This window comes from Podarcis filfolensis (genome assembly GCF_964270895.1).
Source record: "Podarcis filfolensis genome assembly, chromosome: 10".
NCBI lineage: Eukaryota > Metazoa > Chordata > Lepidosauria > Squamata > Lacertidae > Podarcis > Podarcis filfolensis.
This window is the reverse complement of record NC_139612.1, coordinates 53,210,643-53,222,189: the sequence shown is the minus strand read 5'-3', so window position 1 is coordinate 53,222,189 and position 11,547 is coordinate 53,210,643. Positions and strand designations below refer to the sequence as shown.

General features: G+C 44.9%; 2 protein-coding genes across 3 annotated transcripts in view; one reads left to right on the top strand and one right to left on the bottom strand.

The window, feature by feature from the left end:
- Positions 1-517: 517 nt before the first annotated feature.
- LOC310743757 (protein mono-ADP-ribosyltransferase PARP12-like) lies at positions 518-9,880 on the top strand. 2 transcript variants are annotated; one of them, XM_083574211.1, is made up of 8 exons: positions 518-819; positions 3,105-3,325; positions 3,676-3,796; positions 5,110-5,206; positions 5,907-5,988; positions 6,547-6,677; positions 8,615-8,766; positions 9,451-9,880. In XM_083574211.1, exons 2-8 carry the CDS (start codon positions 3,242-3,244, stop codon positions 9,729-9,731), a joined length of 948 nt encoding a protein of 315 aa, XP_083430337.1. In that variant the 5' UTR covers positions 518-819; positions 3,105-3,241; the 3' UTR covers positions 9,732-9,880. The 2 variants fall into 2 exon arrangements, with proteins under 2 accessions (XP_083430337.1, XP_083430338.1); XM_083574212.1 differs by having other exon boundaries at positions 529-819; positions 5,910-5,988.
- A 564-nt stretch (positions 9,881-10,444) lies between these two features.
- AKR1D1 (aldo-keto reductase family 1 member D1) overlaps positions 10,445-11,547 on the bottom strand; it is a 34,582-nt gene continuing 33,479 nt past the window's right edge. Inside the window, exon 9 of the mRNA XM_083574210.1 lies at positions 10,445-10,823. Within this exon, the coding sequence (XP_083430336.1) occupies positions 10,781-10,823 (43 nt within the window). The 3' untranslated portion in view covers positions 10,445-10,780. The remainder of the gene's footprint in view (positions 10,824-11,547) is intronic.

The following is an 11,547-nucleotide window of genomic DNA, read 5'->3' as shown; positions in this document are numbered from 1 at the left end:
AAGTCTAGGCAAGTAGATCAAACCTATCCATTCTTAAGGAAAACAGCCCTGAGTGCTCACTGGAAGGACAGATCCTGAAGCTGAGACTCCAATACTTTGGCCACCTCATGAGAAGAGAAGACTCCCTGGAAAAAAGGCCCTGATGTTGGGAAAGATGGAGGGCACAAGGAGAAGGGGACGACAGAGGACGAGATGGTTGGACAGTGTTCTCAAAGCTACCAGCATGAGTTTGACTAAACTGCAGGAGGCAGTGGAAGACAGGAGTGCCTGGCGTGCTCTGGTCCATGGGGTCATGAAGAGTCGGACACGACTAAATGACTAAACAACAACAACAGCCCTTCAAAACTAGCCACCCTAGCAGACAGCCCTGTTTGCATGAGCCACATTTCTCAATGGCAGAAAGGCATTGGAAAGAGTTAACTGAGCCTTTGACTCAGAGACAGGTGATCCAGTTAATTATCTAGCCAGGAAAGCCAAGAGGCTGGAGGGTGGGGCTTGCAAGGCTGGGCTGATTAGAGGGCAGTTGAGTTGGAAGGAGATCCATGGGAAGTCAAGGCTAGAAGGTTCTCCTGATTGAGATTTCTGTTGTTGTTCTCCTTTGTAGCTTTTTTTATTATTGCTCTTTTTAAAAAATATTACTCTGCTTTGAATCCTACCTGACTTGGTCTCCTGTTGAATTGGCTTTGGACTATAAATATGACTCGATAGTAACAGGATTGTTTTCACACAAAAGGGGCAAGGAGAACAAGTCTCCCCCCCCCCCCCGCTGGTTTTCCTGTGAGATGCGCTACAGAACTTCTCTGGCAAAGAGTGAAAAAGGTAAGTGGACAGAGGAGGGCTGCCTCTTTTTCTGAAGGGCTCTCAAAGCAGCAATGGGAATCTCTGGCCCCATGGACTGCTGAGCCTATCGGCACCAGCTTGTGTACGCAAAGGTTGGGTATGGTGGAAGCTGTGCTCCAACAATTAATAATAATAATAGTAGTAGTAGTAGTAGTATTTATTTATACCCCGCCCATCTGGCTGGGCTTCCCCAGCCACCCTGGACAGCTTCCAAAGTATTAAAATACAGTGGTCTGTTAAACATTCTAAAAGTCTGGTAGTTGTTCTTCTCTTTGACATCTGGTGGGAGGGCGTTCCACAGGGTGGGTGCCACCACCGAGAAGGCCCTCTGCCTGGTTCCCTGTAACTTGGCTTCTCGCAGTGAGGGAACTGCCAGAAGGCCCTCGGTGCTGGACCTCAGTGTCTGGGCTGAACGATGGGGGTGGAGACGCTCCTTCAGGTATACTGGGCCGAGGCCATTAAGGGCTTTAAAGGTCAGCACCAACACTCTGAATTGTGCTCGGAAATGTACTGTCGGGCCACAGGTTACCCATCCCTGTCTAAAAAAGAACATGTTTTAAAGAATCATTTGTTTACCTCTGGGTATAGACTCATAGACTTGTAGAGTTGGAAGGGGACACTGAGGGTCACATAGTCCAAATTCCTGCAATGCAAGAATCTCAGCTAAAGCATCCGTGACACATGGCCACCCAACCTCTGCTTAAAATCCTCCAAGGAAGGAGAGTCCACAACCTCCTGAGGGAGACCAGTCCACTGTCAAACAGCTCTTCTTGTCCAAAAGTTCTTCCTGATGTTCACTTAGAATCTCCTTTCTTGCAATGTGATGTGTATACCTCTAAGAAGTTTGGTGCAGTAAAAGTATATCCAGCTGGAAGGATTGTCAAATGCTCTTTTACTCCCAAGGTTACTGCTGAGTAAGCTTGTAAGCACAGAGATGGCAGGAGGACACTCACAGCCTGGCCATTGGGAATAGAGAGAGCAATCTAGGCATTAAAAAATGGGGGAGGTAGACAAACCTCTGCAGTGTTAACTGCTGATTTGGTAGTCTTGAATTTTCTGTTGCAATGGGGAAAAAGCAGAACTCAAAATATGGTGTTAGTTTTGCAAGTGGGCCCTGAGGCGCTTTGGAAGTTTACAAGTCAGTCCCACTTCAAAACATTTGAGTGACGCTGCTGTAAGCAAAGGCCAGGTGGAAACCGAAAGCTGCTTGAGGAAGAGGCAAAGTCTGAACGCATTTGCAACAAAAATAAAAGGCCTTTAACCTCTGGCGGTACTGGATAAGACAGGCATATTTTCCAGGAGTAGTTTGCGCTTGTTATAACTCTGGTTACTTTAAGGGGAATGTAACACACCAGAAAGCAAACTTTAAGCAACCATTAGGCTCAATTTACAAACCAACATATGGCTAGATGGGTCTTCCAATGGGGTGGCCCTTGCTAAAAAAGAGAGCATAACATGTAACATTTGCATATGCTAATTTATATGTATAGCTGTAAATTTAGAAATGGCTATAATTTGACACTGCGGGAAAGACTGTAACCTGGGTGTGCCTGCTACCCAAGGGCTCAGGGTTGCTGGGCAATGTGAAGGTGCCTTTTCTCTCTCCTTGAGGTTCTTTAGCCTGGATCCGGACTGGCTAGCCCTCCCAATAGACGATGCCTTCCAATGGAGAACTGTCCTTTGACACCTCTTAAAAAAGAGGACAGCCATCCTTAAAGTAGGACACATGGCCACCCTAGTTTCTGGTCGATGTCTCATGACTGTGGTCAGTTCAGTTTGAGTGTAGCAAACCCTCTGTGCTCATAGTCATCCTACCTCGATCTACTAGGGCTAGTTCTCCTTATCTGTGGCATCTCTCCTCTCCTAAAGTGCTTTATTGCCTCCTGATGCTCTAAAAAAAATCCTTCTGGGGAGGGACCATCATTCAGTGGGATGTCCTTATGCATGTGATGAGTACATGCTTTGCATGTACTTGGTACATGCAATTAAAAAGGGAGCAGGTGATGGATGGGTAACTTCTGCTGGAGACCCTGGATAGCTGCTGCCGGTCAGAATAGGGCAGGGATGGGCAACCTATAGACATCCAGATGTTGTTGGCTGACAACTCCCATCATGCCTGACCTTGGGCCGTACTGCCTAGGGCAGATGGATTTGGACTGACAACAATGGCCTAGAATGAGTTGGCATAAGGTAGATTCCTGTATAAAGGCGTTGGCTAATCTCCTTGACACGATGCTAATGAATGTCTTAACTTTACGTTTCAGGTTAAAGCTTGGAATCATTGTTCCCTAGCTGGTCCTTCTCTTTCCCATGATTGTTGAAGTGGGGGAGGTCTTTCAAAGAGGACTAGCGTCAGATGAAACAACAGACCCATCCCTGAACACTCTTAGACTCCATTGTCATGCTCTTAAACTCCATTGTCAGAATAGAATTCATCTGGTATTGGTTGGATGAAGCTGACAGGTGGATTGAGTATGGGAAAAAGGTGAGGTACCCTTCTTCTCCTGCTGAGCCAAATCTTAATGACTCTCACTGAGTGGTGTCTTTTACTGCCCTTCGTAATAGCACAGCTACCCACCTCCCAGCCAGCAATAGTCCTGCTACTACTTTCACGGCCTTCTCCTCTGGGGGAGTCCAACAACACCTGGAGGGGAAGACTGGCCTAGGGGCTGACAAAGACAAGTCACAGGAATTATGGGAGTTGTAGTCCAAAACAATTTGGAGGGCATCTGATTGGGGAAGGCCAATTTCAAAGTTTGCTGAAGACTCTTGAAAATCAAAAAGCTCAGAGCCAATGGATACTCTGCTATCTCCCTTTCCAACACCTCTCTGTAGCATTTGGAGCACTGTGCTGCCACAATATCATCGGAAGAATTGGAGGCTGCTTACCAGGCGGACCACAAAGGTGTTGTCTTCTTCCATGCTGGTACTCAGCTGTACGAAGTAAATTTTCAAGGTAGTGTATCATCCTCATTAAGCTAGGGGGTGGCGTAATGCCCTTCCAATCTCTACATTCACAAAACTTGTTGCTGTTTTTGGTATTTCCGCGTTCTACCCATCCCAACACAAAAGCTTTGCTAGTTATGAGGCAGCAAGTGGTTTCAAGAGAAGAGGAAATGATGTTCTCCTGCGTATACCTTGTACTTGCAAAGCTGAAACGCAGTGTTTTTGCTTTCAGTATCTAGCAAGGTCTTGCTGGTGCTCTGAGGCCCAAGCACTGCCAGGCGCACAAAGGACAGAGTAAAGGGAGGAGGCGACTGCAACAAATAGGAAGGCCAACTCTTAAACAGAGGAACTGCCCACAACCAAATAAATAATGTTTTAAATTGTGCAGGATGATTCAGAACAGCAGCCTTTAGCAGGAGAGATTCCTCTGACATAACTCTTGACTCCCTCTCTTTTTACCACACTGAAGATGTTCCATGTAGATACCTTGCCATACAAAAATGGTGCTAGTTTCTGAGAAATTTAACATGTGCTAATGTAACAAATGACTCAGTCCTTGGTCCCATTGTTCATAGTAACGATTTCTAAAGTTCGAGAACAAGCTGTTTCTTTACAATGTCTTCCTCTACATACCCTTTGTTGAGTGAGGGCAAGGACAACCAGATTTTTGAATGTGGGCCTGCTGTAATGCATTGGCTCGATGCAAACCTGGTGAAGCCCACAGAGGACTCTATTGCTGTTCTGCACATAGGGATTTGCATTTGGCTGGATGTGCTTCCAGGCAGTCATTATTCTGTAGGAGAGATTCAAATGCATACTGGAAACTTAGGTTTGTACTATTAAAGTGGATTAAATGCACTGCCAAAATAGCACAACAGATCCACTTCAACCAACCAACCAACCAACCAACTAACCTGGACTTTCTATAGTTAGGAAAATGATGGGAATGTGCACTGACAAGTGGGGTGAACAAATGATTAACAGGAAGATGTATAAAAGATGATGCAAGCAAATCAGGGTTAGTGTTCATTGTTGTATAAATACCCTGCAAAAAAATGGGTGGGGTGGGAACAAATGCTCAGTAAAGACCTTTTCACAGGTTTTGTGCAAACAAATGGGGATGAATGGTCACTCAACCGGTCCTTTGGAGTAGTCCTGGTTTTTCTGAAGGTGCACGAACAAAGTGAGAGGAGCTGTATTGTGATCATATCTTAGGGGGAAAGCAGGACCCTATACTGTTCAGTAGTTCTCTGTAATTAAATTAATTCTAAGCTGCTGGTGGACATGAGATTTTTAACATTGACCACTACCGTTTCCCTCAAGAGATGGTCCAGAGAAACCTGTACTACCGAACCCGGAGAAGAGTCTGCAGGTGGCCCAAGCTTGTGCTCTTTGGAGGAGGACGTGACAATGAGATGGGGTATTGGATATGTTTTCATTCTCAGCCTAGCTTGGCCAATGTCACTAAACTGTGTATACTTGAGGGGGGCAAGATATATTTGTTTGATATTTGACTATGTGACTTGGATTGGGCGTAGATTGCCTCAAATGTCTCCTAGAGGTGGGATAGAAATGTTTCAGATAAACACCGAACCTAAATCAATGCATGCAAAGGATATGTGCAAAATAGGCATAGAATCCCTTTGGCTGAACCATGGCTGCAAGCAGCAGATGAGCAAGGTGAGCTTGCTTCTCTTGTGTTCCAATTTTTAGATGATGGGGGGTGGGGTATGGTTTGCAAGGTGGGTTGCCAAAAAGAAAACCAGGGCAAGGCCTCCAGTAGCTTCTAATAGAAGGGGCTGCAGTTGCTGCAGCTTGACATGGCAAACTGCACATTTCAGAAATTATGCATCCATGCAAGTGATAGAGCAATGCCCCTGTGCCTTTTATTTCTTCATCCTACATCTAGTTAAGAGATCAAACATAATCCAAAAGGTGCTTAATTGTATTGAAACTTGAGTTAGCTGCTGAGCAAGGCTGGGGACATATCTGTTGAATATTAGGGGGAAAGTCTTGATCCTCCAACAATGGAATGAATTGCCTAGTAGTTCAACAATGGAACCAATTGCTACTTCCTCTTCTCCTGGCTATTAGATGATTGTTTTGTCTCTTGTCTGCAGCAGTCGTTTTGAGTCTTCTCTTCCCACCCCCCTGTTTCCTTCAAGCTGGGACCAATCAGCATTGCCTAACGTAGGCTATAAGGTATTCAATTTTCCCCTTACTGCTACACAGCTGACCAAAGGCCTATATTGGTCCATCTAGCTTGGTTCTGGAGAGCTAGCAGTGGCTCTCCGGGTTTTCAGATGGGGGACATCCCCTGCCCTACCTGGAGATTCCAGGAATTGAACCTAGAGGCTCTGGCATGCAAGCTGATGTTCTGCCACTGAGCTATGGTGCTTCTCAGCTGTTTCCTCTGAATGAAAAGGAGAGCAGCCCACTAGCACAAGGAGAGTAAGAAATGGGTGGCAGTGTTGGAGCTGAGAGGAGCTGAGTTAAGTACCTGCTCAAGTGAATGCATTGCCAGGTGGCAGACAGAATATAGAGACTCAAGTACCATGGGCTAGTGGTAAAGTTAACATTCTAAAGAAACAAATTTTTTAAAGAAAACCATGAAACATGAAAATGAACAATTTCAACCGGTGTGAAGCAGTGTTAAACACAAAACAGGGTTTGTGTTGTTTCAGAAGAGTGATGTATAAATGTATTTATAGGCTGAAAACAAATATAGAATGGTTCATTTCACAATGATTTGTGCCTTAGCTGGTGGAGATCTCTGATTCTGCTGAAGAATACAATGAAATTAAGGAACTCTTTCAGAAGACCATGGAGGGTTATGTTATCCACCGACTCCAAAGGATTCAGAACCCGTCTCTTTGGCAAGTCTTCCAGTGGTTCGTATTTGATTTCCTTCTCCTCCAAGGGATGGGAACTCATGGTATGAGAGTCTAGAAATGGTTTCCTTTGTCTCTTTTTGTGGTGAAGGGGGGGGGATACTACTATAATTGGCTATGACTCCTTACTTGACTGCTATTCCTCTATCATTTGGTGCGAATTCCAATCTTGCGGCCTGATGTCACAAATATGTAACTGGCCATGGATTATATTTTGAGGGAAGCACATTGATATTTCTTTGTCATGTTTCAGTCAAACAGATGTTGACTTGCCCCTACTGCATCCACCTGGGCATTCAATGCAGCATCAGCACAGACTGGAGGATTATGGGGTACCATTATCCAAAGGGATTCTATCTCACTCACCAGGATACCCATCCATACCAGCGTTGGGATTAGTGTTTGGGACACGGTGGCCACCCAACCTGCTGCCTAGTAGCATCCCTACATGGGTTGGCGGTGGTGATCTCAGGTGTTGGAGAACTCCCAGACAATTGTTCTGGAGGATTTATTTAAATATGTGACTAGTATCACATGTAGGTTGCCTCTGAAGTACTGTAATCTCTTACAGAATCTGACCACCATTCTTTCCAGTAATCCCAGCAAACAGCAGCCTTCCTCAACCTCCAGATGTTTGAGTCTACAGCTCCCATCTTCCCTGACCATTGGCCGTGTTGACTGGGGCTGATGGAAGCTGTAATCCAAAATGTTTGGAGGGCACTAGGGTGGGGGAGTTTGCACTAATTGGTCCAACAGAAATTGGCCGGGGGCTCCCTAGTGACCATAATCTCTACCACCACCCAGTTCAGCTATAGGAGATAGAATGAGAAGTGTAAGTTGTACTCCAAAGGTGAGACTGTGCAATCTTGGCAAAGCCTTCAGTCCACAGCAGTCTGATGATTCCCTTGTCTAGTGGAGGTGCCCATAATAAATTATTATTATTAGCCCACCCATATGTCTGGGTTTCCCCAGCCACTCTAGGCGGCTTCCAACAGAACACTAACAACAGAATAAAACTTCAAGCATTTAAAACTTTCCTAAACAGGGCTGCCTTCAGATGTCTTTTAAAAGTCTGATAGTTGTTTATTTCTTTGACATCTGATGGGAGGGCATTCCATAGGGTGGGTGCCACTACCGAAGAAGGCCCTCTGCCTGGGTCCCAGTAACTTCATTTCTCATAGTGAGGGAACTGCCAGAAGGCCCTCGGTGCTGGACCTCAGTGTCTGGGCTGAACGATGGGGGTGGAGACGCTCCTTCAGGTATACTGGGCCAAGGCCGTTTAGGGCTTTAAAGGTCAGCACCAACACTTTGAATTATGCCCAGAAATGTACTGGGAACCAATGTAGGTCTTTCAGGACTGGTGTTATGTGGTCTTGGTGGCCACTCCCAGTCACCAGTCTAGCTGCCGCATTCAGGATTAGTTGTAGTTTCTGGGTCACTTTCAAAGGTAGCCCAACGTAGAGCGCATTGCAGTAGTCCAAGCGGGAGAGAGTCCAAAATGACTTCCAGGCTGCACACCTGGTCCTTCAGGGGGCAGTTACCCATTCAGAACCAGAGAGTCCTCCACACCCACCCGCCCCCTGTCCCCCAGAAACAGTACTTCTGTCTTCTCAGGATTCAACCTCAATCTGTTAGCCACCATCCATCCTCCAACCGCCTCCAGATATAAAGGTTTGCTTGGTGTAGAATTTGGATTTTAATGTAGAGTATACATAGTTACAATATAGTAAGCTAGTAGATCTTGGGAAAGTAATTATCTGACTGCTAGAAAAAAAGTGTATAAAATTATGCTGGCAAATGTGTAAACAGACTTGCTGATCCTTTCATTGCATTGCCTGAGGGCTGGTTCAAGGAAAGGAGTTTTAATTCTTGCGTGCATTGAGTTTGACTCGGGGTGTGTGTTTATTTTTTTATAAAGCAGATGCTTCTGTTTCTAGGCAGAAAGAGCAGATGAAGAAGATGAATGGGGGGGACAAGGTAGACGAAAGGTTATTGTTCCATGGCACCAACAAACACCATTTGCATGACATCTGTGGGCAGAACTTTGACTGGAGAATCTGTGGGACCCATGGCACTCTCTATGGAAAAGGTACCAATTCAGAGCAGGCAGGAAATGTGCGTAGCTGTGCATGTATGTGCATGTTTTCTCCATCTAGTGTGCAATGAACCTGAGAGGAACACACACACAAATTGCAAGGACCATACCGTACCATCACCTGTCTATAGTCTGATATTAAGTCCTCAGCAATCCAACACCAATCAAGTACAAAAAAGTGTGTTTGTTGAAAGTCCGCAGCAACGTGGAAGGCTTAGGGGACCTTGGTGATTCTTCTTTTGCCAGCTGAATATCTGTGATTGAATGATCTCCTATATCCACTTGCTTCCCTGCCCCTCCTCTTCAGAAGTCTACCCTCCACACCTTTGTGGTTGCCCTGTGCAAGTCACCAAATGGGCTGGTATTGGAGGTAGGCAGACAATGCAGCTGTGTGAGCACAAAGGCAAGAGAATTTCACAGTGAGCAAAACACACAACCCTCCACCCAGCACAGCCTCAATGGGCTATTTTGGAGGGTTCTCCCCACACCAAGGTTTTCCACGATCCTGTTGATACTCCCTGTTGGGTGTGGATGATGCTATATTGGCTACGTGAGCAATGGCACTTGCAATGGAAGATCGAAAAGGAAGGGAGTGGTCTAAAATGTTCAAGATGATTATTTGTGCAGCAGCAAACTTGCATTGGCTTGCTTGGTTCTTACAGACATCTCTTCTTTCAGGAAGTTATTTTGCCAGAGACGCCAGTTATTCACATGCATATTGCCAGTCGGATACCCACATCAGGAGCATGTTTGTAGCTAAAGTTCTGGTTGGAGATTACGTTCAAGGAAATCCTGTTTACCTCCGCCCTCCATCGAGATCTAACCAATCGAACAACTTTTATGATAGCTGTGTGGACAACGTTCTTGATCCTTCTATTTTTGTCATCTTTGAGAAGTATCAGATTTACCCAGCATACATATTTGAGTATCAGCCAGTGTCCCATTGTGTGGTCATGTAAAGGGCAGCAATCTTCCTCCTCCTCCTCCTCCTCTTCTAAACATGGACTTGAAATCCTTTTTTATATATCTAAAACTTTAACGACTTCTTATTTAAAAGGCTACTGTGACTTATTTTACTTCTGCATATTAAAAACGTTACATGTTACAAGTGAACAACCCATATTCTTAGCTGGATTGTTGGCATTGCTTAAAGGTTACTGGAGCTGAAAGGTTTTTGAGGGCCCCTTGCTGACCACACCCATCTGGCACCACCCCTGACCGCTTGTATAATTGACCACTGCCTTCACTCTAAAGCAGGAGTGGGAAAATTGTGGCCCTTCAAATGTCATTGGGACAATTCCCATCAGCTCCAGACTTCATAACTGAGTTTCCCAAACTTGGGTCTTCAGCTGTTTTTGGACTACAACTCCTATCATCCCTAGCTAGCAGGACCAGTGGTCAAGAATGATGGGAGTGACTGGAGGCCCATTGGTCCCCCAGCCCTGCTCTAAAGTGTAGCCAAAGGTGGCTTTGGTCCATAAGTCCTTTTATATTCACATAAGATGGGCACAAGTGCCAAAAAAACATACAATGAAGGAACATTCTGATCTAGAAGATTACTTTTTTTATAAGTAAGCTACTCCAGATTTCACATCCAGTTTTGCTTTGAATGATTGCCACCATCATACTATGTTTCCTAACCTAGCATCCAACTGTTTAAGTTCATCAGAGATTTAATCGGAAATGTTCTTTAATGTTTGTTACACAAGGCAAAAATTTGAGACAGCAAGTCAAAGAGAGATCCTCCGTCTTATACGAAACAAAAACCACAACACCTTGGCTCTCCTCCATCACAATAATAGTGGCAGTTGAACACTGACTTGAAACTACTCTTCTGAGTGGGCCTGGTTATCCACATTTGTTTTGGACAAATTGTGGAGGGTTAGCATAGGAGAAATCTAGGGACTTGCAGAAAGATTACAATGATGCTGTTACTAAATTCAAAGCTAAAAGATAACAAGGAACAAAGATCACTAAAACCAAGCACACGGTAGTGGATGCACCATTTTCAGTATTCATCGTGGAAAGGATACTCTGGATGGTCCTGCCACCTGAAACAAATTGAAGTCACAGTTAACAGTGGCAGCTAACACCATAAATAACCACAACAGCAACATCCCTCCACCTTGACCTCAGGCTTGCTATTGGTATGATCTACTGAAGGGGTAATCGATGACCTTTTCAGATTTTTTGAGTGGCAACTCCCATCAGTCACAGCTGTGGTCTGTGGTAGAGTACTATGGGAGCTGTCGTCCAAAACATCTGAAGTGATCATATTTTATGTACAGTGGTACCTCGGGTTAAGAACTTAATTTGTTCCGGAGGTCCGTTCTTAACCTGAGCTAATGGGGCCTCCCGCTGCCGCGCGATTTCTGTTCTCATCCTGAAGCAAAGTTCTTAACCTGAGGTACTATTTCTGGGTTAGCAGAGTCTGTAACCTGAAGTGTCTGTAACCTGAGGTACCACTGTATTTCAAGGGTTATTTCTTCAAGTATTGCAAGTAGGGCTGCCACCTGTCCTTTATAATAAGGGGTGGTTCCTTATTTTAAGGGAAAGTGTGGGACTTGTCCCTTATTTTGGCTGACCAAAGGTGGCAACCCTAATTGCAAGCGGCCCAGAATGTTTTCTTTTAACTGGAAGGCAGGTGGAAACATTTTCAAATCCCTAGAGTATGGCAATTTGTTGCCTCTAGAAAGAAGTCCCCACACAGAACTAAATACACCATTTTGAACAGAAGAGGTGATTTGTATGCTTTAAAACTTGGTACAAACAGGC

Bases quoted from the DNA above. Each gene is read 5' to 3' on its own strand.
- LOC310743757 (XM_083574211.1), top strand. From the start codon at position 3,242: ATGCTCTTAAACTCCATTGTCAGAATAGAATTCATCTGGTATTGGTTG. The intron at 3,326-3,675 runs GTGAGGTACCCT...ACCTCTCTGTAG, and splicing joins GGATTGAGTATGGGAAAAAG to CATTTGGAGCACTGTGCTGC. The intron at 3,797-5,109 runs GTAGTGTATCAT...GTTTCCCTCAAG, and splicing joins GTACGAAGTAAATTTTCAAG to AGATGGTCCAGAGAAACCTG.